This window comes from Carassius auratus, chromosome 16 (genome assembly GCF_003368295.1).
Source record: "Carassius auratus strain Wakin chromosome 16, ASM336829v1, whole genome shotgun sequence".
In the NCBI taxonomy this organism is placed as follows: domain Eukaryota; kingdom Metazoa; phylum Chordata; class Actinopteri; order Cypriniformes; family Cyprinidae; genus Carassius; species Carassius auratus.
Window position 1 is genome coordinate 335,001 of NC_039258.1, and position 26,037 is coordinate 361,037.

The following is a 26,037-nucleotide window of genomic DNA, read 5'->3' on the forward strand; positions in this document are numbered from 1 at the left end:
TAAACATTCAAAAGATCCAGTTTTTAAAATGTTATTTTTTGAATGTGCTCTGAATGGTAAAAATTTCATAAATGAATGGGAAAATTAGCCATGAAATCTTAATTTTATTTTTTTAAATGTTATTATTTACTTTGTTTAAGAACATTTATTGCAAACTACATAGAACATTCAAAAGTAACGTTACCATAATGTTTGCAAAATTATAAAATGGAACATTCCTTTGATGTTTCCTCTAAGAAAGAATGTTTTTTAAACCATTTTAAAAATGGAGCATTTGAATGTTTAGAGAACATTCAAAAATAACCTTTTCATAACTTGGAACGTTAAGAAAACGTTCTAGGAACACATTTTTGTTAACAAAAGTCTGTTAAGACCAGGGGCGTAGCAGCCATTTTAAAAGTGGGGGGGACAGCTGTATGGTGATTTGACCCAAAGCTGATGTTCATAATAAATTCTAAATAGAATCCCAATTGGCATTTTACTTTTTCAAATTTGGGAACATGACATGATAGCTTACAGGAACCTTTTTTTGTTAAATCAAACTCAAAATTTAAAAATACTGCAGGACTTTGAGACCAATGGGAGACCATCAATAATTTTTTTTATTTTTTATGAAATAAAGATATTTTATGATATTTACAATATTTCAGTTGCACTACATTTGAACAATAACTTTTCTTTTTAACAGTTGGACAAAAACAGGTGTTAAATGAGTATACAGATTACATCTACAGTAATTTTATACATCATACATTTTATGAAAATATATCAATAAAACCTAAATCAATGTATTTACAAGTTTTTATATTTTCAAGATCGAAGTGAGATTTTAATCAAAACTTCCAAACTGAATTTTTCGGCTTTCCTTGCAGGCCACAAAATGTTGAGCAATTTTTTCTCTCTCTAATTGATCAAGTTTTTGCTTGTGTAAATGACACACAGCAACACTATTCAGCCTTGTTTGTGTCATGGTACTACGAAGCCATGTTTTTAGCCGTCTGAGACCACTGAAACTTCTCTCAGCTTCTGCTGAGGACACGGGAGTGACAAGAAGCAGTCGGACAAGTGTTTCCACCTGATCAAAAAGACTACGGACTTCTGGACACATCCCCTGAAGGATGCTAGCTGCTTCACTGCTGGACTGCATATTATGCTTTGATCTGAACATGGCCAATTGTGTGTTAAGGGATATTTTGTCCAGTTCTGGGTACATTAGTACCACATTATCGACCACCCCTGTTAAGAGGATGTTTTCCAGATTCCTTAGCATCAGCAACTCTTCCTGCTCAAAACGTTCTTTGAACTGCATATCAACAACATCAAGCACTTTGTAAAACTCCACTTTGTAATATTCAGATGAAGATGAATGCACATGTGCACAAGCCTGACCATGTTATCTTTTTTTTCTAGCGATTATTGTTGATTTGATTACACAGATCCTATTTAAACTGAACTGACCTACACAACGACGTCTCTGCATTCAATAATAAAATACATTTAACTGGAAATTGAGTGTTTAAGCATGTCATTATAAATTGCTCTATTCTCCTATTTGATACTATTCAGTGCTTCGACACAATCTGTATTATTAAAAGCAATATATAAATAAAGGTGAATGATAGTTGATCTTTTGTTTAATGGAATTAAAATGTTGTGTAGTTCCTTAAAACATCGGCAACAGTTCTAATTTAGAAAACACTGCCTTAAAGGTGCTGTAGGGAACTTTTGTAAAAAAATATTTTTTACATATTTGTTAAACCTGTCATTATGTCCTGACAGTAGAATATGAGACAGATAATCTGTGAAAAAATCAAGCTCCTCTGGCTCCTCCCAGTGTCCTATTGCCATTTGCAGAAACTCCATCGCTCCCGGTAAAAAACAACCAATCAGAGCTGCGGTCCGTAACTTTGTTTGTGTTCAAAATGTAGAAAAATGTATATAATAAGCGAGTACACCATGAATCCATTTTCCAAACCGTGTTTTTAGCTTGTCCTGAATCACTAGGGTGCACCTATAATAAGTGTTTATATTCAGACTATTTTAGATTGCTTCTAGGCGGAGTAACCCAGTACCTTTGTGATTCTTCATAGACATAAACAGAGAGAAGTAGTTCCGGCTACGATGTTCTTCCGCAAGACGCAAGCAGTTCTGTTTATTAACCGCTAGAGCGTCAAAAGTTCCCTACCGCAGCTTTAAGATAGTCAATCTGCTTTTTTTTATACAAATCTCACCTGTACACATTCTGTAGAGGTTGAGCAACTGCCCCCTCTCTCTGCCAGTGACGTCACAGCCTGCCTTTCCTACAGACCAGTTAGGACATAAAGTAACAGTTATGAATTAAAAGAATAAAATTTGATAAAGTATTTTAAGATATTCGTTGCAAAAAAATATGATTTATTGTGAAATGATAATTTTACTCCGCGAGCAGCACGTAGACAAACAAAAGACACCAGAAACCAATAATATTGTTACGTCTTATTTAGCAGATGCTTTTATCCAAAGCGACAATTAGGAGAGCATTTAACACACTGAATCCGGCGCGACGTGACGAGGTCCATACGGGTTCAATAGGTTAAATCATAACATGAAAACTTTATCGCGCAATTCGTGTCATCGCGAAATACTGTAACATACTTACAGTGTGTGTTTGAAAAAAGGATGTAATCGTCCTTTGCTTTTTTCTGGGGTGCATTTTATCCCAGACGGCCTAATAGCAAAGTGAACAAACGAACGAACGAAAATTCAGAAGAGCAACAAGAGATTTGAAGCTCATAGCAGACGCGCCCAGGAGATGATTCGCTCTGTGATTGGCTGAATGTTACTTCACTCAAATCTAAGTAACAAATCAGAGAACACTACAGGAAATATTCACGCTGGATCCTAAAAAAAAACAACAACAACAAAAAAAATTAGCAGGGGTCAGAATCACCTGTTTCTAAAAGTGCGGGGGACATGTCCCCCCGTCCCCCCCGGTTGCTACGCCCCTGGTTAAGACGAATTACACATCTAATGCACATCTTTGGTTTCTAATGCATTGGTGGTAAACAAGCTTCCTGGCTTTTTGAAGAAGTGAAAAAGAGAACAAGAAGCATGAAATGATGCCACTCATTCACAGTTTAAATCAATTCAGAAACTTCCGAGCTTACGCATGTGTATTTTCCCAGCATGGCAGCAGTTGTGCATGTTGTCTATGTATGTCAAAAGTCACAAACACTTTCAAACACTTCATGCTGCAATTGAGGTTTGTTCAAGTTATGCATTATTAAAAAGGTTGAAAATGATGCACTTTGAGCATACAGTACTAGAGCATTTGCTTTCAAGTACCATCAACGGACACACCGCTATTATCTGTGAAAACTAGCCTCGGGGCGCGGGAATTGCACGTTCACTTATTTCGTACAGTGGAAAGTCACTTCCTGCAGGGTGTTTATTTATCCTCGGCTTTATGCTTTTGTAAATTTACGAATGCTTCAAGAGCACAAAAGAGTTGGAGTGGAATAAGGTACTCACTGAAGAGTAACATGCTGGCATTGGAAGCCCCGAGGCGGTTGGAGGCGAAACAGGTGTAGTTGCCAAAATGTTTTTCTGTCACGTTGGTGAAGAGCAGCAGGGAACGTGTTTTCTCGTTTTTAATCTTCAGCGTGTTATCGCTCTCTACCGGCCTGAGAAAGAAGTAATATGACAGATCACAAGTTAAAGTAAACCTGGTATGTGCTGCTTCCCATGGTTCACAGCGTATGTTTCGCTCGCTGTGTTAATGCTATCTTACATTCGGTCATCCCGGTACCATTCGAAGGACGCGGTGGGCACCGCCATAGCTTCACAGCGCAAGATTGCAGTTTTTCCCAGCTGGGCGGGCATGTTCTTTACTTCTGTGATTACTGGTGGATCTGAGGACCAAACAGACAGTGTACTAAAATTAAAGTATTAGCACTTGTTGTGTTTGTAAAGCAATAATTGCCATTTCAAACCTGGAAGATGCATTGCATTAAAAAGCTTTTTATCAATTGACTGCATAATAAAAAATTAAAAAAGTAGATTTTGTTTGTAGATTAAACTGTGATGCAAACCCTTTGTAAAGTACAGGAGTCCTAAGAAGCTATGCATCATTTTCACTATTATTATTATTATTATTATTATTTTTATTTGTCTGATTTTATCAACAGATCCTGATTTTATAGTTGTTTAAAATTATGAAATAGTTATAAATAGTCTGGTTATTCTATTATATTGATTCCATTATACTAGTAGCATAATTGTTAAGCATAAGTCCTATAAAATAAGAAAACATTATTAGTCAATGATATTTAAGAAAGTAAAATCAATTCAAGACATTTTGTCTTCTCAAGTTAATTTATCTTGTTTTAATGATGTTTAGATATTTTACTGGAAAGCAATAAATACTAGTTAAATTTCTGAAGTCAGTAAGTATCCATTAATTTGATTAAAAATGTTGTGAAATATTATTACAATAAAAAGATGTATTTAAAAATGTAATTTATTCATGTAATGAAAAACTTGAGTGTCCCATGATCCTACAGAAATCATTCTAACATGGACAAAAACAATACTTGTGAACAGAAAGTTAAAAAGAGCAATGCATTTATAATACAAATCCTTTGAAACATTATGCGTTTAACATCATTTGATTAATTTAATGTGATCCTGATTAAAAAAAAAAAAGTCTTCTGAATGGTATTATATCATATATAGAGTACTTATATAAAGTCTATATGAAACTGTAAAGAAATACAAGAATCGTAATTAAAAAGTTTTACAAGTATTCAAAAACAGGGCAAATTGAAATAATACGTAAGTGCAATAATGAAGTACAATTACTCAAGTTCTTTAAACCCTGTGGAGTTGAGAGGACACAATAAAAAGATTGGCTGATTGCAATCCAATTTATATTTGCATCAGTCAATCACAACGTGTTCTGAAACGCTCCCAACGATCTCATTAGGATGTGACTGTGAGTTGCTGACAGAAGCAGAGCGGATTGACTTACAGTTGACCGTGACCTTGACGCGGCGTGTGTCTGGTGGCGCCACGCCGTTGTTGGTGATGCATTCAAATTCCTCCGCTTGATGCCGCTTGATTTCTGTGATTTCCAGAAACTCGCCTTCATTCATGAGATCGTCTGTGAAGACAAAAGACGAAAGGGTGATTGAATACCGGCATCGTGTCGCAGAATGTTATACGAAAATATAATTGGGTTGGTAGGTGTTCCAGAAGCAGCAGTATTGTTCCAGAGTGTCATGTTAAACAAAAAAAAAAAGGCCAGAGGACACTGCAGCAGGAACCATGGGAATGACACTCCTTATTCATCATGTAGCAGACGCTTTTTATCCGAACCGATTTTCGGTCGGCGCACCGGGAGTAACCGGCTGTTGAATGTCTTGCCCTGGAGCACAATGGTGGCACGGGAATTCAGTGATCTTTAAACACTACACCACCTCCTCTAACACGACTAAACCATTTAACCATTTTAAATGTCAAAACAAAGTTTATTTCTACAGTGTTCAAGGTGAAGTGTGTCATTTCTGAACCACTAGTGGCAATGAATGGAACTCTAATCTCCTATATATAATATATAACATAGGCAAGTTGATAGTTTTCCCCTAGTACTTAATTTTAACAACTCCAAACCACATCGATCGTTATAAATACTATTCATTTTGTATTAAATTACTTATAAGTGATATATAATTGTCCATGAAGGCTGGAAGTGAAAAACTTCTCAGGTGTGCATAATTATGAGGCAGGTTTCCTTTTACAGATTCATTTAGCCAAAAATGAGATTGAATTTAGATCGAAAGTCAAAAGTTATTAAATATTCGCAAGAAGGATGTAATAATATGGAATTACATTTGATTCAATAAAAATGCACGTAACTTTATAAAACTGAACGTAAATTTTTAAGAAACTATCAAAAAATTGCCATTACAAAAGAAGAAAAACACAATTAAAATGAAAAAAATTAACTCGGTCGCACAAATTTAACAGGCTCTTCAAATATGCTTCATTCTTTGTCAATGTTTTTCAAACATTCGTTTTCGCTAATCGTTGATTCTGAATGCATTGCCACAGATTTCGCTTACGTTTCGCAGTTTTAGTTTGGTGTTTTGACACAAACCTCTCGTGGGGGTGGGCTTTTTAGGGATCTACTCTGATTGGATAGTGAGCTGGTGCTCTTTGACCGGGAAGTACAGACGTCACTCAGTGGCGCGCATATTAAAAAGCTTTAGCTCTCGCTCTCAAATGAAGTATATTTGAAGAGCCTGTTAAATTTGTTCAAACAAAAGTTTTTCTTCTTTTGTAATGGCATATTTTTGATAGTTTCTGAAAAAGTTAAGTTCAGTTTTATAAAGTTTCGTTCATTTTTATTGAACCAAATTTAATTCCGTACAATACTAGAATTTGCAAAGTTAAGGCATGACCACCGGATGGCAAAATGCTCATTGGGACAGCATGGTTAGAAAAAAAACAAAAAAGAACAAGTGGAGATAAAAAGACAGTTAACTGCAAACCTTTCATTTCAACCTGTTGTTGGGGACTCCCAAAAGCAAAATGTGATCCTTTCATAACCCATAATAGGGGCACTTTAATATAAACCTTTCTATTTACTTTTATTCACATTATTTAGTAAACACTTTTGCACTTTCTATCTCTGCTTAGTAGCCACTCAGAGCATCTTAGCAACAAGTCTGAATTCACACAGACTACATTAGGAAATGCACACCCAAGCAACCCCTGAAAATAACCACTACCTGCACACAAAACTACAGCAACCACATATCAATGCAGAGCCTATGAAAGCTGCTGTCAAATGACACAGGCCTTATATAACCTCCACACTTCACATCTCTCCTTAAACTACACTTATATAACCAGATTTCAAACTCAAATTCATACTATCATACTATATTCTGTTTGCAGTTCTGTTTGGTGCTTTCTGTGGAGCAGAAACCATATTCTTCACCTTGATTAAAATTGATTTCAACAGAAAACAATTTATTTATTTAACAGGGGTGGAGGCGAGTGACAAACGGTCCACGGAATAAACTGAAAGGCTTTGATAAGAAACTCAAGTTTGCGTGGCTCTCAGATAAACATCACAGAGTGTGTGTTGGGGAATGAGTCAGTGAGCTTTATTTACCGGCCATTGTGAACTAAAAAAGTCTTGTCTAGCACCTCTAAGGCACTTCTTTCCCCTTAGCGAGACGAAACAGACAACAACACAAATCTGTTGTAACAAGGACAAGGGTGGAATTGCCTCTGTGTGATGAAAGTGGCTGTTATTATTACAACAATGACAGCGAGAGCAGATACACATGAAAGCTTGTTTGTACCAGAAAAAAAAAATATATATATTATTGCAATTGTGAGTTTATGCCTCGTAATTCTGACTTTTTTACATCTCACAAATATGCAGTTCAGAGAAGTTATATTAACTTTTTCTTAGAACTGCGTATTTGCATCTCACAATTTTGACTTTATAACGTGCAATTGCACAAGAAAATTGTAAGCTGACTTGGACTTTATAACTCACAATTAAGTTTAAAAATTGCATTAAACTCGCAACTGCAAGAAAAATCCAGAATTGCATTAAATAAACTTGCAACTGCAAGAAAAAAAGTCACAATTGCGAGAAAAAAGTAAATTGCGAGATATAAATTTACAGTTGTGTGAAAAGTCAGAACTGTGAGAATAACTCACAACTGCATGAAAAAGGTCAATATTGGGAGATATAAATTCACAGTTGTTGGGGAAAAAAAAATCTGAATTACGGGATTTTGAATTACGGCAATTGCGAGAAAAATGTCAGAATAATGAGACAACCTCGACTGTGAGAAAAGAAGTCAGAAAAACTTACAATTGGGGGAAAAAGTCTGAGCTGTGGGATATAAACGTGCAACTACGAGAAAAGTCAAAAGGACAAGTTTATATCCCAAAACTTTTTCCACAATTCCAAGTTTATATCTCACAATTTTGACTTTTCTTCTCAGAACTGTGATTTAATATATTCCATAATTCTTTATAACAAAACTGTGGGAAAAAAGACATCTTTTGTATGTGCTATCCCGTGTTGGAAATGGGCTTCTATAGATCCACGCTAGCTTTCTCATGCATCTATAACAGTCAGAACTGTTAGGCACACAAAAATCTCAGTGTCAACAAGAATAATCCACTTCTTAGTTGTATCTCTCTGGCTTCAGCCAATAGAGAGATGGAAAACACAAAGGCAATCGCAAACCTTTTAATTCACAACCGCAGGGACTTTATTCTACAAATTCGGCACCTTTTCTAATTGAAGATTATTCCGGGGGATTATTAGCACAGCTACTGAACTGGAGAGGATTATTTGCAGCTGCCGACGCCACCGACCGAGCAAACGCTAGGGTTTACAGCAATGTTATTCACTCATTTCATTAGCGTAATAAATATCGTTCCCCGTGACATCTTCATGAGGTTGTGTGAGCACCCGTCTCAACCCGCTGGGGGTGGGGGGGGGGGGGGTCATCTTATCCTGATAAAGAGGGTTTACAGGTAAAGAGACTGGTATGTCTCACACGCTTCAAGGTGAGATGCTTACTAAGTAGACGCTGTTTGTATTTATTTCTCACAGTAGTGACAAGCGCATTCCCATGTGGCCAGATGCATTTGTGCTCCGCTACTACTGGAACATTTCATTACAAAATCATCTTTAGAAACACTTAGAATGGCTGGATGGAATCAAATCAAATCTATCTATCTATCTATCTATCTATCTATCTATCTATCTATCTATCTATCTATCTATCTATCTATCTGTCTATCTGTCTGTCTGTCTGTAAAGTGAAGTGACATTCAGCCAAGTATGGTGACCCATACTCAGAATTTGTGCTCTGCATTTAACCCATCCCTGTGAGCACACACCCGGAGCAGTGGGCAGCCATTTATGCTGCGGCGCCCGGGGAGCAGTTGGGGGTTCGATGCCTTGCTCAAGGGCACCTAAGTCGTGGTATTGAAGGTGGAGAGAGAGCTGTTCGTGCACTATCCCCACCCACAATTCCGTCCGGCCCGAGACTAGAACTCACAACCCTTCGATTGGGAGTCCAACCTTCTAGCCATTAGGCCACGACTTCCCCACAAATCAATCTATCTATCTATCTATCTATCTATCTATCTATCTATCTATCTATCTATCTATCTATCTATCTATCTATCTATCTATCTATCTATCTATCTATCTATCTATCTATCTATCTATCTATCTATCTATCTATCTATGTCTGTCTGTCTGTCTGTATCAATCTATCTATCTATCTATCTATCTATCTATCTATCTATCTATCTATCTATCTATCTATCTATCTATCTATCTATCTATCTATCTATCTATCTATCTATGTCTGTCTGTCTGTCTGTATCAATCTATCTATCTATCTGTGTCTGTCTGTGTCTGTCTATCTATCTGTCTGTCTGTCTGTATCTGTCTGCCTTACTGTCTGTCTTACTATCTGTGTCTATCTATCTATCTGTCTGTCTGTGTCTGTCTGCCTTACTGTCTGTCTTACTATCTGTGTCTATCTATCTATCTGTCTGTCTGTGTCTATCTATCAATCTATCTATCTATCTGTGTCTGTCTGTGTCTGTCGATCTATCTGTCTGTCTTTCTGTCTGTCTGTCTGTCTGTGTCTATCTATCTATCTGTCTGTCTGTGTCTATCTATCTATCTATCTATCTATCTATCTATCTATCTATCTATCTATCTATCTATCTATCTATCTATCTATCTATCTATCTATCTATCTATCTATCTATCTATCTATCTACCTATCTATCTGTCTGTCTGTCTGTCTGTCTGTCTGTGTCTATCTATCTGTCTGTCTGTGTCTATCTATCTATCTATCTATCTATCTGTCTGTCTGTCTGTCTGTCTGTCTGTCTGTCTGTCTATCAATTCAATTCAATTCAATATTGCTTTATTGGCATGAATGTAAATTATACAATATTGCCAAAGCTTAGTGTACATATATAGAAGAAATAGAATAAATTATAACAAAAAAATGGACATCACAGTAATGGAACTGATTATAATAACATCTTATAATATTAAACTAACAAATTATAACATTTGTGTGAACGTTTGATTCCACAGTCTTAAACTTACATAGAAATACACAAACATACTAAACATACTGTCTGTGTCTATCTATCTATCTATCTATCTATCTATCTATCTATCTATCTATCTATCTATCTATCTATCTATCTATCTATCTGTCTGTCTGTCTGTCTGTCTGTCTGTCTGTCTGTCTGTATCAATCTATCTATCTATCTATCTATCTATCTATCTATCTATCTATCTATCTATCTATCTATCTATCTATCTATCTATCTATCTATCTATCTATCTGTCTGTCTGTCTGTCTGTCTGTCTGTCTGTCTGTCTGTCTGTCTATCTATCTATCTATCTATATATCTGTCTGTCTGTCTGTCTCTATCTATCTGTCTGTCTGTCTGTCTGTCCGTCCGTCCGTCCTGTCTGTGTCTGTCTATCTATCTATCTATCTATCTATCTATCTATCTATCTATCTATCTATCTATCTATCTATCTATCTATCTATCTATCTGTCTGTCTGTCTGTCTGTCTGTCTGTCTGTCTGTCTCTGTCTGTCTGTCAATCTATCTATCTATCTATCTATCTATCTATCTATCTATCTATCTATCTATCTATCTATCTATCTATCTATCTATCTATCTATCTATCTATCTATCTATCTATCTATCTATCTATCTATCTATCTGTCTGTCTGTGTCTATCTATCTATCTATCTATCTATCTATCTATCTATCTATCTATCTATCTATCTATCTATCTGTCTGTCTGTCTGTCTGTCTGTCTGTCTGTCTGTCTGTCTGTCTGTCTATCTATCTATCTATCTATCTATCTATCTATCTATCTATCTATCTATCTATCTATCTATCTATCTATCTATCTGTCTGTCTGTTGGTCTATCTGTCTGTCTGTCTGTGTCTATCTATCTATCTATCTATCTATCTATCTATCTATCTATCTATCTATCTATCTATCTATCTGTCTGTCTGTCTGTCTGTCTGTCTGTCTGTCTGTCTGTCTGACTTTGCTTTATTAATTAAAAATGAAATTTATATGAATATTTGGAGTTTGTTTGTTACATTCCGATTCTGCATTCTGTTTACTATCTCAATTTAAATTCTGTAATTCAACTGGAATATTTTATTGAACTTTTAGACAAATATAATATATTTATGGCTATGATATACTGGGAATATGGATGAAAGTCTTTTAATAAGAGGACCAAACTTAAAAATAGTGCAATTTGGTGCAGATGCTGATATTTATGTAGCAAAAAAAACTTATGCATTTATGGATTTATAGCTGATATACTGGGAATATGATTAGAACCATACACCCCCCCCCCTCTCATTACTGCCAATAAGGTTTTTCAGCAAAAAAAAAAAAAAAAAAAATGATGTTGATCATGAAGAGCCCTTAGAAATGTGTGCATCAAATCTACAGCAGGCTTTATAGGGTTAAAGGGATTCTCAATTTAAATGTGAGTCTCATAATGCAGCTATATTCCAGAAATCACATTAGAGAGGGTTTATGTTGCAAAAACTTATTCATCCTATTAGTATTATTTCTAAATTCTACACAGAAAAAAGCCTCGCTAGTCAATAGATCTTCTGCTGTCACCTTGAATGACATTGTAACCAGCTGTCTCTGTCCGTGTCTGTGGACACTAACATGAGCATCTATATCATCTATTTGATATTTTATTCATCTAAATGCACTAAATAGTTTACACGCACTGGACAGACTGTGTGTGGGTGGTGGGTCTAATGAATGAAACTGACCCGGCGAACGCATGATTAATGCTGGTTTCAATCCACATGGACGTGCATGTGAGCCATACCGACGGAGTGGGCGTGTCACCTGTCAACGGCACGTCAGGTGTGTGATTGTGATGTCATCACATCCTGTCTGCTTCCCTACAGTGTGATGTACAGATCCAGATGGCTTTGTGTTTCTTTGGCCGAATCTACACGCCCAATTTCTCGCCCGGCTGCTGGCAACCAATAGCTCCACCGCAGTGACTCGCGCTGAATAACAATGTGGCTCTTTCTGTCTCGCTTTACGCCCCTCTCTTTATTTCTGCCGTGCCGGTGGGTTATGAGGTGCAGAGGAAGTGCTGAGTGGGGAAAAGCGCGGGCCGAAAGATCTGCAGACAAGCTATGACTACAATTATATGCAGAGTAGGAGAAATGTTATATCATGATAATGGTATATGTCACAGTGTGGTTATTTTTGCTGAGATTTCAATGGGGAAAAAATATATGCAATATGATACATTATTTATTTATATTTTGCAGCTATACTTTAAATCTCTTATAGTTTGTATTTAATGGACACAACCCATTATACTGAATTATTCATATTTAAGATAAAGACTCAACGCAGCAAAATCCCTTTGGTTGACACATTCCACACATTTCATAGCAAAGAAATATAGCTAGGTCACCTTGACCTTGTTTACACCTGGTATTAACATCCATCTTAAATGATCTGATCAGTGTCAACAAAAAAAAGTCCAATATGTAAAATTGCCAATACATAATGCCAAGACTGCCTTAACGTTTCATTGCAGGTTTAAATACTAACACATCTCAGCATTGCATCCCCGTCCACTCATGTGACATATAATCATCGTGCCTAAAAATTATTTTTAAACTTTTAAAATAAATGTAAAAGAATGAAAAAAAAAATTGATGGAAAATGTGGAAAAAGCTGTATATATATATAGACCATGCAAAAAATTACATGCAACTTTTTTTTTTTTTTATGCAGCATGTCCGAACATAATTATGTGGGAAAATTTTACGAAAACCTAGTTAAATTTAATTATTTATGAATTTTGCATAACTAAAATTTGTTTTAAAAGCAATTTATATATATATATATATTTATAAATATTATATTATATATACACACACACACACAAACACATGTAATATATATGTAAATGTAACAATATAGAAATATGTCAAATACTGATACTTGTTATACATTTAAATTTTATTTCATCATATTCTATTTATATCTTTTTTTATATTTTTAACTTTCTAGAAACAAACCAATCTATGGGATTATTCATAACAACTGCCTCAAAGCAGTCAAACAAATATTGTATACATACACATACAAAAATATATAGTACAAATATAATATATTAAAAAACCTGAATAAATTAACAGATAGAGCTATACTGTATATTTTAATAAGTTTAAACAATAAATTTTTTTTTTTTATATTAGGGTATATTTTTGGCATTACAGAAATTAGAATTTATAAGAAAACATTTTTCTTTATTGTGAATTATGCTTTTAGTTTTGCATTCCTGTAGCTCATGTAGGTGAAATGCAGCGCTTGATAAAATGTGTATCCCCAATGCACTCTCATTTTAGATATGGCAAATGCATTGCATGTTCAACATCAATCATATGCTTTCATGAAATCAAAGACCTTTCCTTTGATAATAGTAAGTGGTCACTGGATAGATTTGAGATGCATGTGAATGCCAGGCGTAAAAGACGATGTGCTTGGCTGACCATTTGTGACCAGATCACTTGAATGCGTACAATAAGCACACAGATATAGTTTGTGTACAGTGTAGTATCTGAGCTCAGCTGCTCCATTCATGTGACGCTGGTCCGTTTCCAGCCAGAGGGACTTTGAGTTGATTTCAAAGGATCAATTGAAAAATAAATGACAGTAAATGATGATCCCCACAGTCCTGTAATCATATCGTGAAAAGATTAAATAAAAAATACCCTCTCCTGTTCTGCATTTCATCACGACCACTCGAAATGAATGCAGCTAATATCAATGATAATGAAAGTTATAAATAGTATGTTAATCATAACTGTGATTATTAATATTGTGGCAGGAACGATAATGGTGAGAATAGATGATGATGATGGCACATGTTGACAATTATCACCCTGGTTGTGGCTGTAATTATTTATAATGAAGTCTGAGCTGTAAATTGTCAAGACTTTGTTCATAATTGCATGCTACGTTTGCTGTTTCTCCAGTATACTGGGTATAGTATGCACATTTTATAATTGAGATACCCATACAACCAGAATAAGCTATGTTTAAAAAAATAGTTTGATTAAATGCATTTGGAAAATGTACATGTACATGCACAAAACCACATTTTTTGTTATGCATCATTTCCAAACACAATAAAGTGATGCAAGCAGAAAAATCAAATGAAAACATAAAAATAAAAAATAAATGCATAAAGAAAAAAAGCATATTAAGTAATGGAAAAACCTTTTCAACACAAAATGAAAAGGAAAAAAATAAGAATTAAATATGAATACAAATATTTAGCATAACAATAGAAAATATAATGAAAACCTGGTCACATTGCATCCAAAAAAAAAAAAGATATATGATATAAAAAAAGACTAAACACTTTAAAAATGTGGTGATTAAAATTATGCATTTTCCCGTTTCACGTTCAATACAATTACACATATTTCCACCAAAATAAAAGCTTAGAACCCACAAAGCTGTGTAAACAGTATCCCACAATGCAATGTGGCCTTCTTTTACAGTCTAACAAACAAAAACAACAGACGAGACTCACACTTGAAGTCCTTCCAGGTGATAGTCGGCTCTGGTCTGCCCACCGCCAGGCAGAAAAGATTGACGTCATCGCCTTCGTTCACTGATGTATCCTGCGAGATGTTCACTATCCGGGCTGGCACTGCAAAAGAGATGCTTTAATTATGCGTAATAATAACAGAGTGAATATATTACGTCTTAACTGATATGCTTAGTCGATTTGATGGAGACGGTTGTTTGTTTCTGGGGTTATAAATGATTCCAATCAGCTGTTTTGCCCTAAATTCCCAAAGCGGAGGGCAATGCATAATGCCGGCCGGATAATGAGCCGGCCCTTGAATTTAAATGGCCAGAGCTTTAATGAAGATGGCCACAAATTTGGCCTGCGAGGCATTCTCAAGCAGACCGTTTCTGAGGTTCGTAACAGGGGGCGAAATACTTCTGACGATAAACTTGAGATTGGACCCAAAGCAGACGCATTGCTGTTGGAGGAGTGACTGGGGGGTGTAATTATTTCCGCTCATATCGCACCAAGACTAAAATTGAGGGCACAATGGTATCGAGCAAACACGGTCGTCTGTCTGCAAAGCTCGGTGCGGCAGATAAAAGCCTGTGTTTGGCGAGATGGTTCTGGCCTGCCGGTTGGCCAACAACGTACTCGAGAAGCATGAAAATGCCTCCCCTCCTTTTCGTACTTCTTCATTTTGATATTTTCAATCTTGTGCACCATGCACAGTGCCATATACATAACAATTGACAACTTTCAGCCGGCGGGGATGGAGTAAAGGGAGGGATGCAGGCAATCCATCAGCGGATCGCTCTGCTGCCAATAAATCACGTCAGGCTGGATCGCAGGACCTCTTACTCATGGTGTGTGTCTTCTGGAAGAAATCTTGGACCCGTTGGATGCTGATTGCATCTGTGTCCACCCCTCTTGTTTCTTTGGTACCGGCATTTGAGGAAATGTTCATTTGAGCAATCGTTTCGTAAGAGTTCCAAGGCAGGAAGGAGAACAACATGGCACATGCTGACAATTATCACCCTGTTGTGAATGTAATTATCAGAGCTGTAAATCACTAAGACTATATTCATAACTGCTTGCTAGTCCTAATGTTTCTGCAGAATGAAGTACTGTGTACAGTATGCACTTTTTATGCATTAAAAAAAAGTCTGCAATGCAATTTGATGCTTTGGTACCACACTGGTCAATACATTGTGTGGAATATGACCAGAACATATCGTTTTTAAAAGAATATTGTTTGATTAAATACATTTGGGAAATGCCATATATACAGTACAGACCAAAAGTTTGGAAACATTACTATTTTTAATGTTTTTGAAAGAAGAAGTTTCTTCTGCTCATCAAGCCTGCATTTATTTGATCAAAAATACAGAAAAAACTGTAATATTGTGAAATATTATTACAACTTAAAATAATAGTTTTCTATTTGAATATACTTAAAAAAAATAATTTATTCCTGTGATGCAAAGCTGAATTTTCAGCGTCATTCCTCCAGCCTTCAGTGTCACATGTAACATCAGTCGATCACATGATCATTTAGAAATCATTCTAATATTCTGATTTATTATGAGTGTTGGAAACAGTTCTGCTGTCGAATATATTGGATGAAGAAAAGGTTAAAAAGAACTGCATTTATATATAAAAAAAAATCTAATAATATATTTTTTTTACTATCACTTTTTATCAATTTAACACATCCTTGCTGAATTAAAGTATTGATTTTATATAAAAAAAGAAAGAAAAACAAATTACTGACCCCAAATTGCTGACCAGTAGTGTATATTGTTATTACAAAATATTTCTATTTTAAAAACATAGCTTCTTTTTTTTTTTTTTTTTACTTTTTATTCATCAAAGTATCCTAAAAAAGTATCACATGTTCTGAAATATTAAGCAGCAGAACTGTTTCCAACTTTGATAATGAATCATCATATTAAAATGATTTCTAAAGGATCATGTGATAATGATCCTAAAAATTCAGCTTCGCATCACAGAAATAAATGATAATTTAAAGTATTATAAATTTAAAAACAATTATTTTAAATTGTAATAATATATCACAATATTAAAACATTTTTCTGTATTTTTGATCAAATAAATGCAGGCTTGATGAGCAGAAGAAACTTCTTTCAAAAACATTAACAATAGTAATGTTTCCAAACTTTTGGTCTGTACTGTAGATGCACAATTTTACATAATGCATCATGTCCAGATAAAATTAAGTGATCTATGGACAAATCTCATGAAAACAATGATGATATTTGCATGTTTTTTTAAATCTTTCTGCTCTTCAAATAATCCTAATAAAAAATTAAAAAAATCAGAAATCACGGTTTCCAGAAAAAAAAGTGAAATCAGCACATTAAAATGATTTCCAATGTCATATTGTGAGATTTAAATTCTCATAATATGATACAAAGTTGTTTTTGTGAGATGTAAAGTCACACTGTGTAATATAAAGTCAGAACTGCAAACTAGTGTAAACTAAACACGTCCGATTTAAAACTCTGAGATTTGAAGTTGGCAAAATTGGTTATTTTTTTTTTTTTCTGCAGGCTTCTATTGAAACTCTGATCACTAGATTTACACACATTTCGACCAGTGACTTATTTTTCTAGGACAAATGAAATGGGAGCAAACCTGTTTTAGAAACCATTCATATTTTTATGGGCTGTAGCACCTATTGCATTTGCATCTTTATTATTGCAAATAATTTTGTGTTCATTAGTGATGCAAAATTGTGACTTTCAGGCGGCAGGCAGATGAACATACCCTGGACGATGAGGTAGACGTGGGCCGTACGGGGCTGGTTTCTGGCCTGGAAGCTGCATGTGTAGGGTCCCTCGTCTGCCACCATCACTCGCTCAATCTTAATGGAGAAGTCGCTGTTGTTGTTGTTCACCAGAGACACACGGGAGTCCAGGGACCACTTATCTGTGCCCGTAAATAAGATGTTGGAGCGGTTCAACCACGCCTTGTGAGTGACCTCCTCGTCTATCTTGCATCTGAGAAAGAGAAGAGATTGAAAAGAACAAGTCTGAGGCAGATACAACTGACTCGTTAGAGAGCATTTATTCAACTTGACATGAATAAAAACAAGGTTGTGAGGAGCAGACGTGTGTTAACTTTCACGAATGATATTTTCCCCTCTATTTCTGTCACTCAAAGCCTTTCTGTGTGAATGTTTCTTTCATAATCATTAAAGATTGCTCATGAGGTCAAAACGTTCAGTATACAACCAGAACAAACTGTTTTTAAAATAATTTTGTTTTATAAAAAAAAAAAAAAAAAATTCCAAATATAATTTAAATCTTGCATGCATCATGTCCAAATACAAAATAGTCATATGTGGGAAGATCTGAAAATCTGAACACATTTCACTGCAAAATCATAATATATATATATTGCATTAATTTATAAATAAATAAATGAAGCCACAATGACACCAAAATAAAACAAAATGAAAAGAATTAAGAAATTAAATTTTGCATAAATAATTAAAATATATAAGAAAAATAAATATTTTGCATAAATAAAATGTTGCATAAATAAATCAAATATCTAAAGTTATTTTTGTTACATTATTATGTTACATAAATATTTAGAACACACACAAACAATAATTATTTAGCATAAATATATAATTTACACAAACATTTTTTTTTATTTCATTAAAAAAAAAATATTTTAATGACAAAAAAAATTGCCACATTTCACCACAAAATCAAAAGAACAAATTAGAAATAATATATTTGCATACAGAAAATGAAGCATATTTTGGAACCACTAATATTTTAAAAGAACTTTAATCAGAAATGAGCTCAAAGGTTAATAAGCGTGTCATTTTATTTTTTTTTCAACTTGTGTTTCTTTTTCGACAAGAATAAAAAAGGTTTGTAAAGGGGAACACGTGTGTTAATGTTCACAAAAAAACATTTATATCCCTGAAAGCCTTGTCTTCATTTGTTTTCAATGAAATATTGCACTGACTAACGTCCATAGGCAATTACTGTGATGTCATTGAATGAGTGCATGGAAGTTTCTGTGTCAATGTTTATTTGGTAATCGTTACAACCTGCTCATAAGATCCGGGTCATTAACTAGCTCATTAAGCTGACTAATCAGACCACTGATGATTGCTTTCAAACTAAACAGTGCCTAAAACACACAGTGACTGGACCAGAAAAGCCCAAAAAGAGGTGTGATGTTATCAATGCACAAATAATCTACATGCATACATGAATCCTCTGCTATATGATATGGAAGAATATTCAGGACTATTTTCAAAAGCAATTGCAGAATTGTATTTTCAATTGCGTTTTCATTTGTTGATGCATATATTTTGACATAACCCAAATGCAATTGCAAATCTTGAATTACTGTTTTTTTTTTCTGCTCACGCAAATGCACAGTGACTGCCAAATTTCAAAGGAAAAAGTCAATTTGCAACTGTATTTGCTATGTCTTATGAGCTATGAGTCTGTCATATTGCAATTCCTTTCGAAAATATGTCGCCTCAAACGTTTATATTCAGTTTGAAGGCACATAACATGGCAATAAAAGATGCAGTTTTTCACAAAAGCTTTTCTCCTTCAACCAAAATATGATTCACATTTTGCTGATGAGTAAACCCCATTTTAAAACATTTAGAGTCATACGAATTATTTGTCATGAAAAATTGCAGAAACATATTTGTTGCCTTGAAGCAACACTGTGTGGGAGTGGAACAGATACGGATGCATCTGCTATAGAGAATACTGCAGTTGTCATTTGTTTTTATTTATTATTATTTTATTGTATTTTATTTTATTTATTTATTATTTAAACAAATATTTTTTCAAATCATTAATTTATTCATGTTCATTTATTTTGTTATTCACTTTTTTTAAGTCCTCACAATACCCAAATAACTTTACTTGTGCATGAAAACTTAATCAAGCATGTAAAAAGAAAAAAAATTATAACGCATGCAAAAATATAATTCAGTAAAAAAGTAATTTATTTGTATTAAGATACAACACAACATATCACACTGCAAATGATAATTTATCCATATTAATTATTTATAATTAAATATAATAATATTTTTATTTAATTTAAATATATAAATTATTTGGTATTTACTTAATTTTTCATAGCATGGAAATGTAATCAAACAATTTTTAAAAAAAAGTTTATTATTTTTTTTTTATAAAGCATGGGACATATGGTTAATTTCTAGGCAGATTTCAATATTTATATCAAAAATTTTATAAAATATCAGCACTACTGCAATGCTCATTATTGTCGTTTTTCATATTAATAATTTTTCTGTATTTCTTTACATGTAAAAGTCCTGCCATTTATAATTTTTCATAAGCATGAAAAAAAAAAAGCTTTCATAATGCATGCAACAGAGCGTTAAATATTCTAGGTATATTTCAATAATTTAGTGAAAAGTGTAAAATATCACACTGCTTATTCAAATTATTCATTTATCCATATTATTTTTTTTGGTATTTACTTTAAATGTAAAATTCCCCAATATAATTTTTATTACACATAACAACAAATCAAACTTTTTCAAAACTTTTTTTTTTAATGCATGCAATAGAGGGTTAAATATCATTGTAGGTACATTTCATTTATTTAAAACGTTTAAATTATCACAACACTTATTCATAACCCTTTAAATAAAAAAAATGTCCGCCGTTAGCCACTGGCTATTAAATTATTAAAAATGCATGGTTGCCATACGATTCCTAAAAATAATAAAAAAAGAAGCATAATCTGTTCCCTCTCAAATAAATATGTCTATTTACTGACTTCAATGGGGTCTATAAATACATGGATTTCAGTGGTGTAAAGATCAATGTTCACTAGACAAGAGGCTCTAAACACCTCATTCTGCGTCCCGACTGGATGCTGTGCTTCACTGGGAGTCTACGAGAGCATCATGAGCACCATTTGCACCAAATCACCTGATTTACTTATTGAACAGTGAGGCTTGCATTGAAGTATTTTCATCCCGAGGAGTCTGAAAGCTTCTTAATTCAACCAATGATTGAGTTTCAAAGGGAACGTTTAAAAACTGGCAGTGATATGGATGACTGACAGCGTTTGAAATTAAAAACACTCCCGAGTCTGGAGATGAAGTTAGTTGAAGTCTGTCTCAAAACATTCGGGTTAGTGCTCTTGTCTTTCACCTGATGGCGTTTGTTCATAATGCAAAAATGCAGTTCAGAGATTAACCCATTTTTTGCATCAAGTATTGCCACCGTTCAGTTTAAGAACTAGCAACACTGAAGACAGAAAAATACACATATCAAAGAACAAAAGTTGCCATATAACAACTGCGCTTCACATGCTGTTGAATCAGACCTCATACTGTAACGCCATTGGTCGAGTGATATGCAGGAACCTCAGTTGACCTCTGGATGTCACTGTTCTGCTCTGCTCCTGCTCTTTGAATGGAGGAGTCGTGACACATTTAATGCTTAAATATCACTCACATTCATGTCAGCTTTGACTTTCAGCGTATCAAACTGTGATATCACATCAATTCCCATTCCCGGTGCAGTTGTGCGGAATAATAATATGGTGCTTTTGAGAATATGAACCCCTGACGGCAGGTTCAGGAGTTCAATTGCTGGCTGATAGACTGAAACCAAGTCATTTCTGCCTGGAAACTGACTAACAACAAGACTATAGAGAGGGAAATTAAAATGTTAAAAATGCTCCCTCCAGCGAGTGAGCATGATAGGAGCAGTAGGACTATATACTGTGTGTTTATATATGTGTGTGTGTGTGTGTGTGTGTGTGTGTACTGCTATTAGTAACAGGTCTGCCTTACATTATAAACGTGACAGCAATGGAAAAACACAGAATATTGTGAAAATAAAGGGGCATGTGCCAAATGAGTGAAGATGAGGAAGAAAGCGGGTGATTGTTAGGCGCAAGGCATTTACAATATGGGTTAATATTTAACAATATGTCTTTATCTCACAAACACCACTTTCTCATAATGACTCTATTTCTCATAATCATGGTGCAATTTACCACAATGTGTGTCTATATCTCATAATTTAAACTCTGTTTCTTATAATTGTGATTTAATATCTCACTATGTGTATTTATATCTCACAATTGTCACTTAATTTCTCACAACTCTTTCACTATTTCTGCTTTATTTCTCACTATGTTTTTATATCTCACATTGTGTTTCTATGTCTTACAATTGCCACTTAATTTCTGACGATGTGTATTTATATCTCATAATTGGCGCTTTATTTCTCACAGTTGTGTCTTATTATCTCACAATGCCTGTCACTTCATTTCTCTTTGTTTCTCATATTTGTGATATATTATCTCACAATGTGTCTTGTCACAGTAGTTGTAATCGAGCGTTTACCTTACATAATTGTAACTTTATACCACAACAATGTGACTTTTTAGTTCTTATTTCACATGTTATATCACAATTACATTTTATTAGCTAATTTGGTGAGTTTTTGGTCAAAACCGGCCGATCACATATTAAGAAAGTAAAAGAGTGTTTTTAAATCACATGACAGGAGGATGCATGCAGGTGCACGGTGAGATCACCTCAAAACCACGCTTTCTCCTTCCAGCACGGTAATGTTGTCGGGCAAGTGTCCGAACTCGGCCGCCTGAGCACTGCTGGGCCCTGCCAAAGAAAACCAGAGAGAGACAGTGAGCATACAGCAGTTATTACAGCAACAGAAGGTCCACTCCATCCCCGGGTCCCCCGGGCGGCACGACGCCGGGTACTGAGTGCCTCATTGATCCTGGCCAGGCAGGATTTGTTTTTGTGGTTTTGCTTAGTTATTTGCGAGGAGAGAATAATAAGACCGCAAAGCGACAGCATGGAGCCGTCAGTGCTGACCGTCAGAGGGCTTGAATAATGATTGGGTTCTGCCCCGTGTGCCGCCTGGCCGTGCACTCATCGAACAGACCCGATAATGAGCCCGGGGAAGAGGATTCGCATGGAAGCGGCGGAGCGTGAAATGAAGGAACCACCACTGCAATGGGAGCAAACACACACACACACACACACACACACACACACACACACACTCGTGCATGAGTGCTGTCACTTGTGTACAAACACATACACGTGTGTTTTCATATGCACCAATCAAACTACACACTGGGATACCAACAAACTGGGACATCAGAGGAAACGGGAATTGTTTGCAGGTGGCACCGACAACGTCAAATTCTTTTTCTAGTTTTCAAATGCCATTCTTGTTCTTATCTATTCAAAATACGCTCCAATTTCCTCTGCAAACAGAGATTAGCGTGCTATCGGCGCTCTCTCGGCGTGGCTCCATCGCTAGCCACGTCAACGCTGCCAAATGCCAGCGTGGCACCGTCTTCCAGTCCATGCTCATAATCCCTGTCCTTAATATCTGCTGGCCAATATTGGCTCGTCCTGCCTTCGAGGTTTAATATATGAGACACAAGTGCAGTCAAGAGTTAAGAAGCACCCGGAAGGTCTTGGTGTTTAACGTGTAATGCGAAGCCAGGGAACCGACGGCGTGCCAAGTGTGATTGGACAGGGAGAAAGACAAAAGGAGACATTCGGCATGCGATGGCCAAGCACTGGGCTTTTTTAATTTGAGACGAAGCCACGGCAGAGGCGCCCCAAATTGCACAGAGTAATGAAAAGAAGCGTGGGCTGCATTGTCATGCGCGTCATGGTATCATACACAAATTGCATAGAGCTGCTTTGCATTATCCGCTGAAGTGACCAGCAATGACATTGCTAAATTAAGTTTTCTCGACTTGGCGGTGCACAAGGGCACGGACTGATTTAAATCAGTAATTGCTTAATCATTTTTCATTATTTTCATCATTAATCATTCTTTTTAAAGACAAGTGCTTTAGTTTGGTCTGTGCATGCATGTGCAGCTAGTATGATTTGTGCAGTGTGCATGGACCATGCACGCATTTTCATTACATGCAATCTACATTAGTATTAGTGTTAAAAATGGTGGTTGATATTGCAGTAGAAATGCTGGTTTAAAGGAACAGCTCACTAAAAAAAATAAATTTGCTGAGAATTTATTCACCCCCAAGACATCAAGATTGTTGAGATTGTTACTTCGACAGATTTGGAGAAATTGCATCACTTACTCACCAATGGATCCATTGCAGTGAATGGGTGCCGTCAGAATTAGAGTCCAAAGAGTCCAATAAAAACATCACAATCCACACCACTCAGTCAACATCTTGTGAAGCCAAAAAAATCCATTAAGAGGTTTTTTACTTCCACCACTGCTCCTGGCTAAAATATAAGTCCACAATCCACAAAGTGCTTTCTCCAGTGATAAAGTCATCTCATTTGACTCAAGAGAGAAATATGCACAGATCCAACACTGTTTAAAAGCCAAAACAGCTCTAAACAAATTAGTGGGTGGAGTCTGATGTGAACAGAAAACAGGAAATGGACTTTTTCAATGGAGGAAGTGTTATTATGGACTATGGACTCATATTATATATATTATAACAATTTAAGGTAAGTTAACATGTTTGTTTGTTTCTTACACAAGACATAAACTGATGGACTGGAGTGCTGTGGATTACTGTGGTGTTTTTATCAGCTGTTTGGACTCATTCTGACGGCACCCATTCACTGCAGAGCATCCATTGCTGAACAAGAGATGGAATGCTACATTTCTCCAAATCTCTCAAACTCATCTAAATCTTGAATGGACTGAGGTTAAGAACATTTTCATGAACCAAAAAAAAAAAAAAGAAAAAAAAAAAAAAAGAAAAAAAACAATTGGGGTGAACTATTCCTAAATTTAGAACATTGCATTGTATTTATATGCATTCTACATACTGCGCACAATACACATAGTACAGTACTCAGAAATATAAGCATTGCAAACAGCCTATGAGACGATTTGAAATAAAAATAATATGAATTAATTAACTGAAAATATAAAAGTGTTTTTCTTGACTGACAGACGTAGCTATATCCAAAAAAATAAAATAAAAATTAATATATAAAGATATGGTTAGATGCAACAATCATTTTTATGTATATATATTGAATTAGCCAATTGCTTAAAAACAATTGCATGTAAAAAAAGCCAGAAAAGATGAACACTGTTGGAGAATTCGGCCCAAGACACACTTTGCATTACATTAAACTGAACACAATGAATCACAGAAAATATCTCTCTTCTTATAAATTGAAAAATTGCTCATTTATTCCATCAGGAACACTAATGTACACTGCTGTATCTTACAGCGTGACAAACCCAGCATGACCTTCCATTTCAAGTGCAGCTGAAGGTAGTTTTTAAAAAAAAAACTTCTTCACAGCTAAAAATTAAGACATATAAATGCAAAATAACCATATCTATTTCTGAGATGACCAAACTCGCTAAAATTAAACATGCAACTCGATGATGTTATATAAATATATATTATTATTATTATATATATATTTTTTTTTTTATTTTTTTTACAGCATGCAATACATAGTTTTCACTGTGCAGGTTGCAGTTATTGGCACGCTTGTATGGCATTCTGAACATTTCTGAAATTCTCTGTCCTAAAAGCACATTTAGTTGCTATGCACTTCAGGATTCAGGACACATTTTCCTCCCACTCTCAGAAAAGCCAAGGTTCCTTCTTCTGTTGCGCTTTGTTCTTGATGCATGAAACAACCTTGTAGACGTCCTGACAAATAACAGCACAGTTCAATGAAACGAGCATTAAACTTAAAGCATTAAGGGGTATTTTTTTATTTGACTAATTTCCGTTTTCCTTTCTTCAGATGCACACACACACTGGAATACTTTGCATCAAACAGATGATGCATGCACAAGGTAAAATCCCAATGCATTATGGGGAAGGTTATAAAACAGAGGGGGTTATTCCCTATTCCCTTTTCAATTCTTATCTTCACAGCTCAATTGGCACCTCAGATTTTAATACCTGGCAGGTTCTGCTCCCCAGCCTGGCGTTTTATATCTCTAGCTGGGTCAACACTCACATGCTGCATGCACAAATACGCTTGATTATGAAGTGCTCCATGCTATTTTCGCTCTGTTGTGCAAACCACATTGGTCTTTTCCCAGGTTGTTCCCTGCAGAAATGAGACGACGGACCAGATTTGCTTACTAGGATAAAAAAAAAAATATTTGGGGCAGTGAGGAATCCAACTTAGATTAACATATTACTTGGCAAAAAAATTAAGTTAAAATCACATTAACTTGGTTTATGATCTAAAAACACAATAAAAGCAAGGGATCAAATGGATCAAAGTTTTAGCATTCATTTTAAGGGTCTATGTTTATAAAGCATTGTAGAATTATTTTAATTTCTTTTTAAA

The 26,037-nt window shown here is 35.2% G+C and overlaps 1 protein-coding gene across 1 annotated transcript in view; it reads right to left on the minus strand.

The window, feature by feature from the left end:
- iglon5 (IgLON family member 5) overlaps window positions 1–26,037 on the minus strand; it is a 164,997-nt gene that overhangs the window by 11,369 nt on the left and 127,591 nt on the right. Inside the window, exons 2-7 of the mRNA XM_026283200.1 lie at window positions 22,272–22,353; window positions 17,460–17,692; window positions 14,688–14,807; window positions 5,009–5,140; window positions 3,770–3,890; window positions 3,511–3,662 (exon numbers count right to left, since the gene is read on the minus strand). Of these exons, the coding sequence (XP_026138985.1) occupies window positions 3,511–3,662; window positions 3,770–3,890; window positions 5,009–5,140; window positions 14,688–14,807; window positions 17,460–17,692; window positions 22,272–22,353 (840 nt within the window). The remainder of the gene's footprint in view (window positions 1–3,510; window positions 3,663–3,769; window positions 3,891–5,008; window positions 5,141–14,687; window positions 14,808–17,459; window positions 17,693–22,271; window positions 22,354–26,037) is intronic.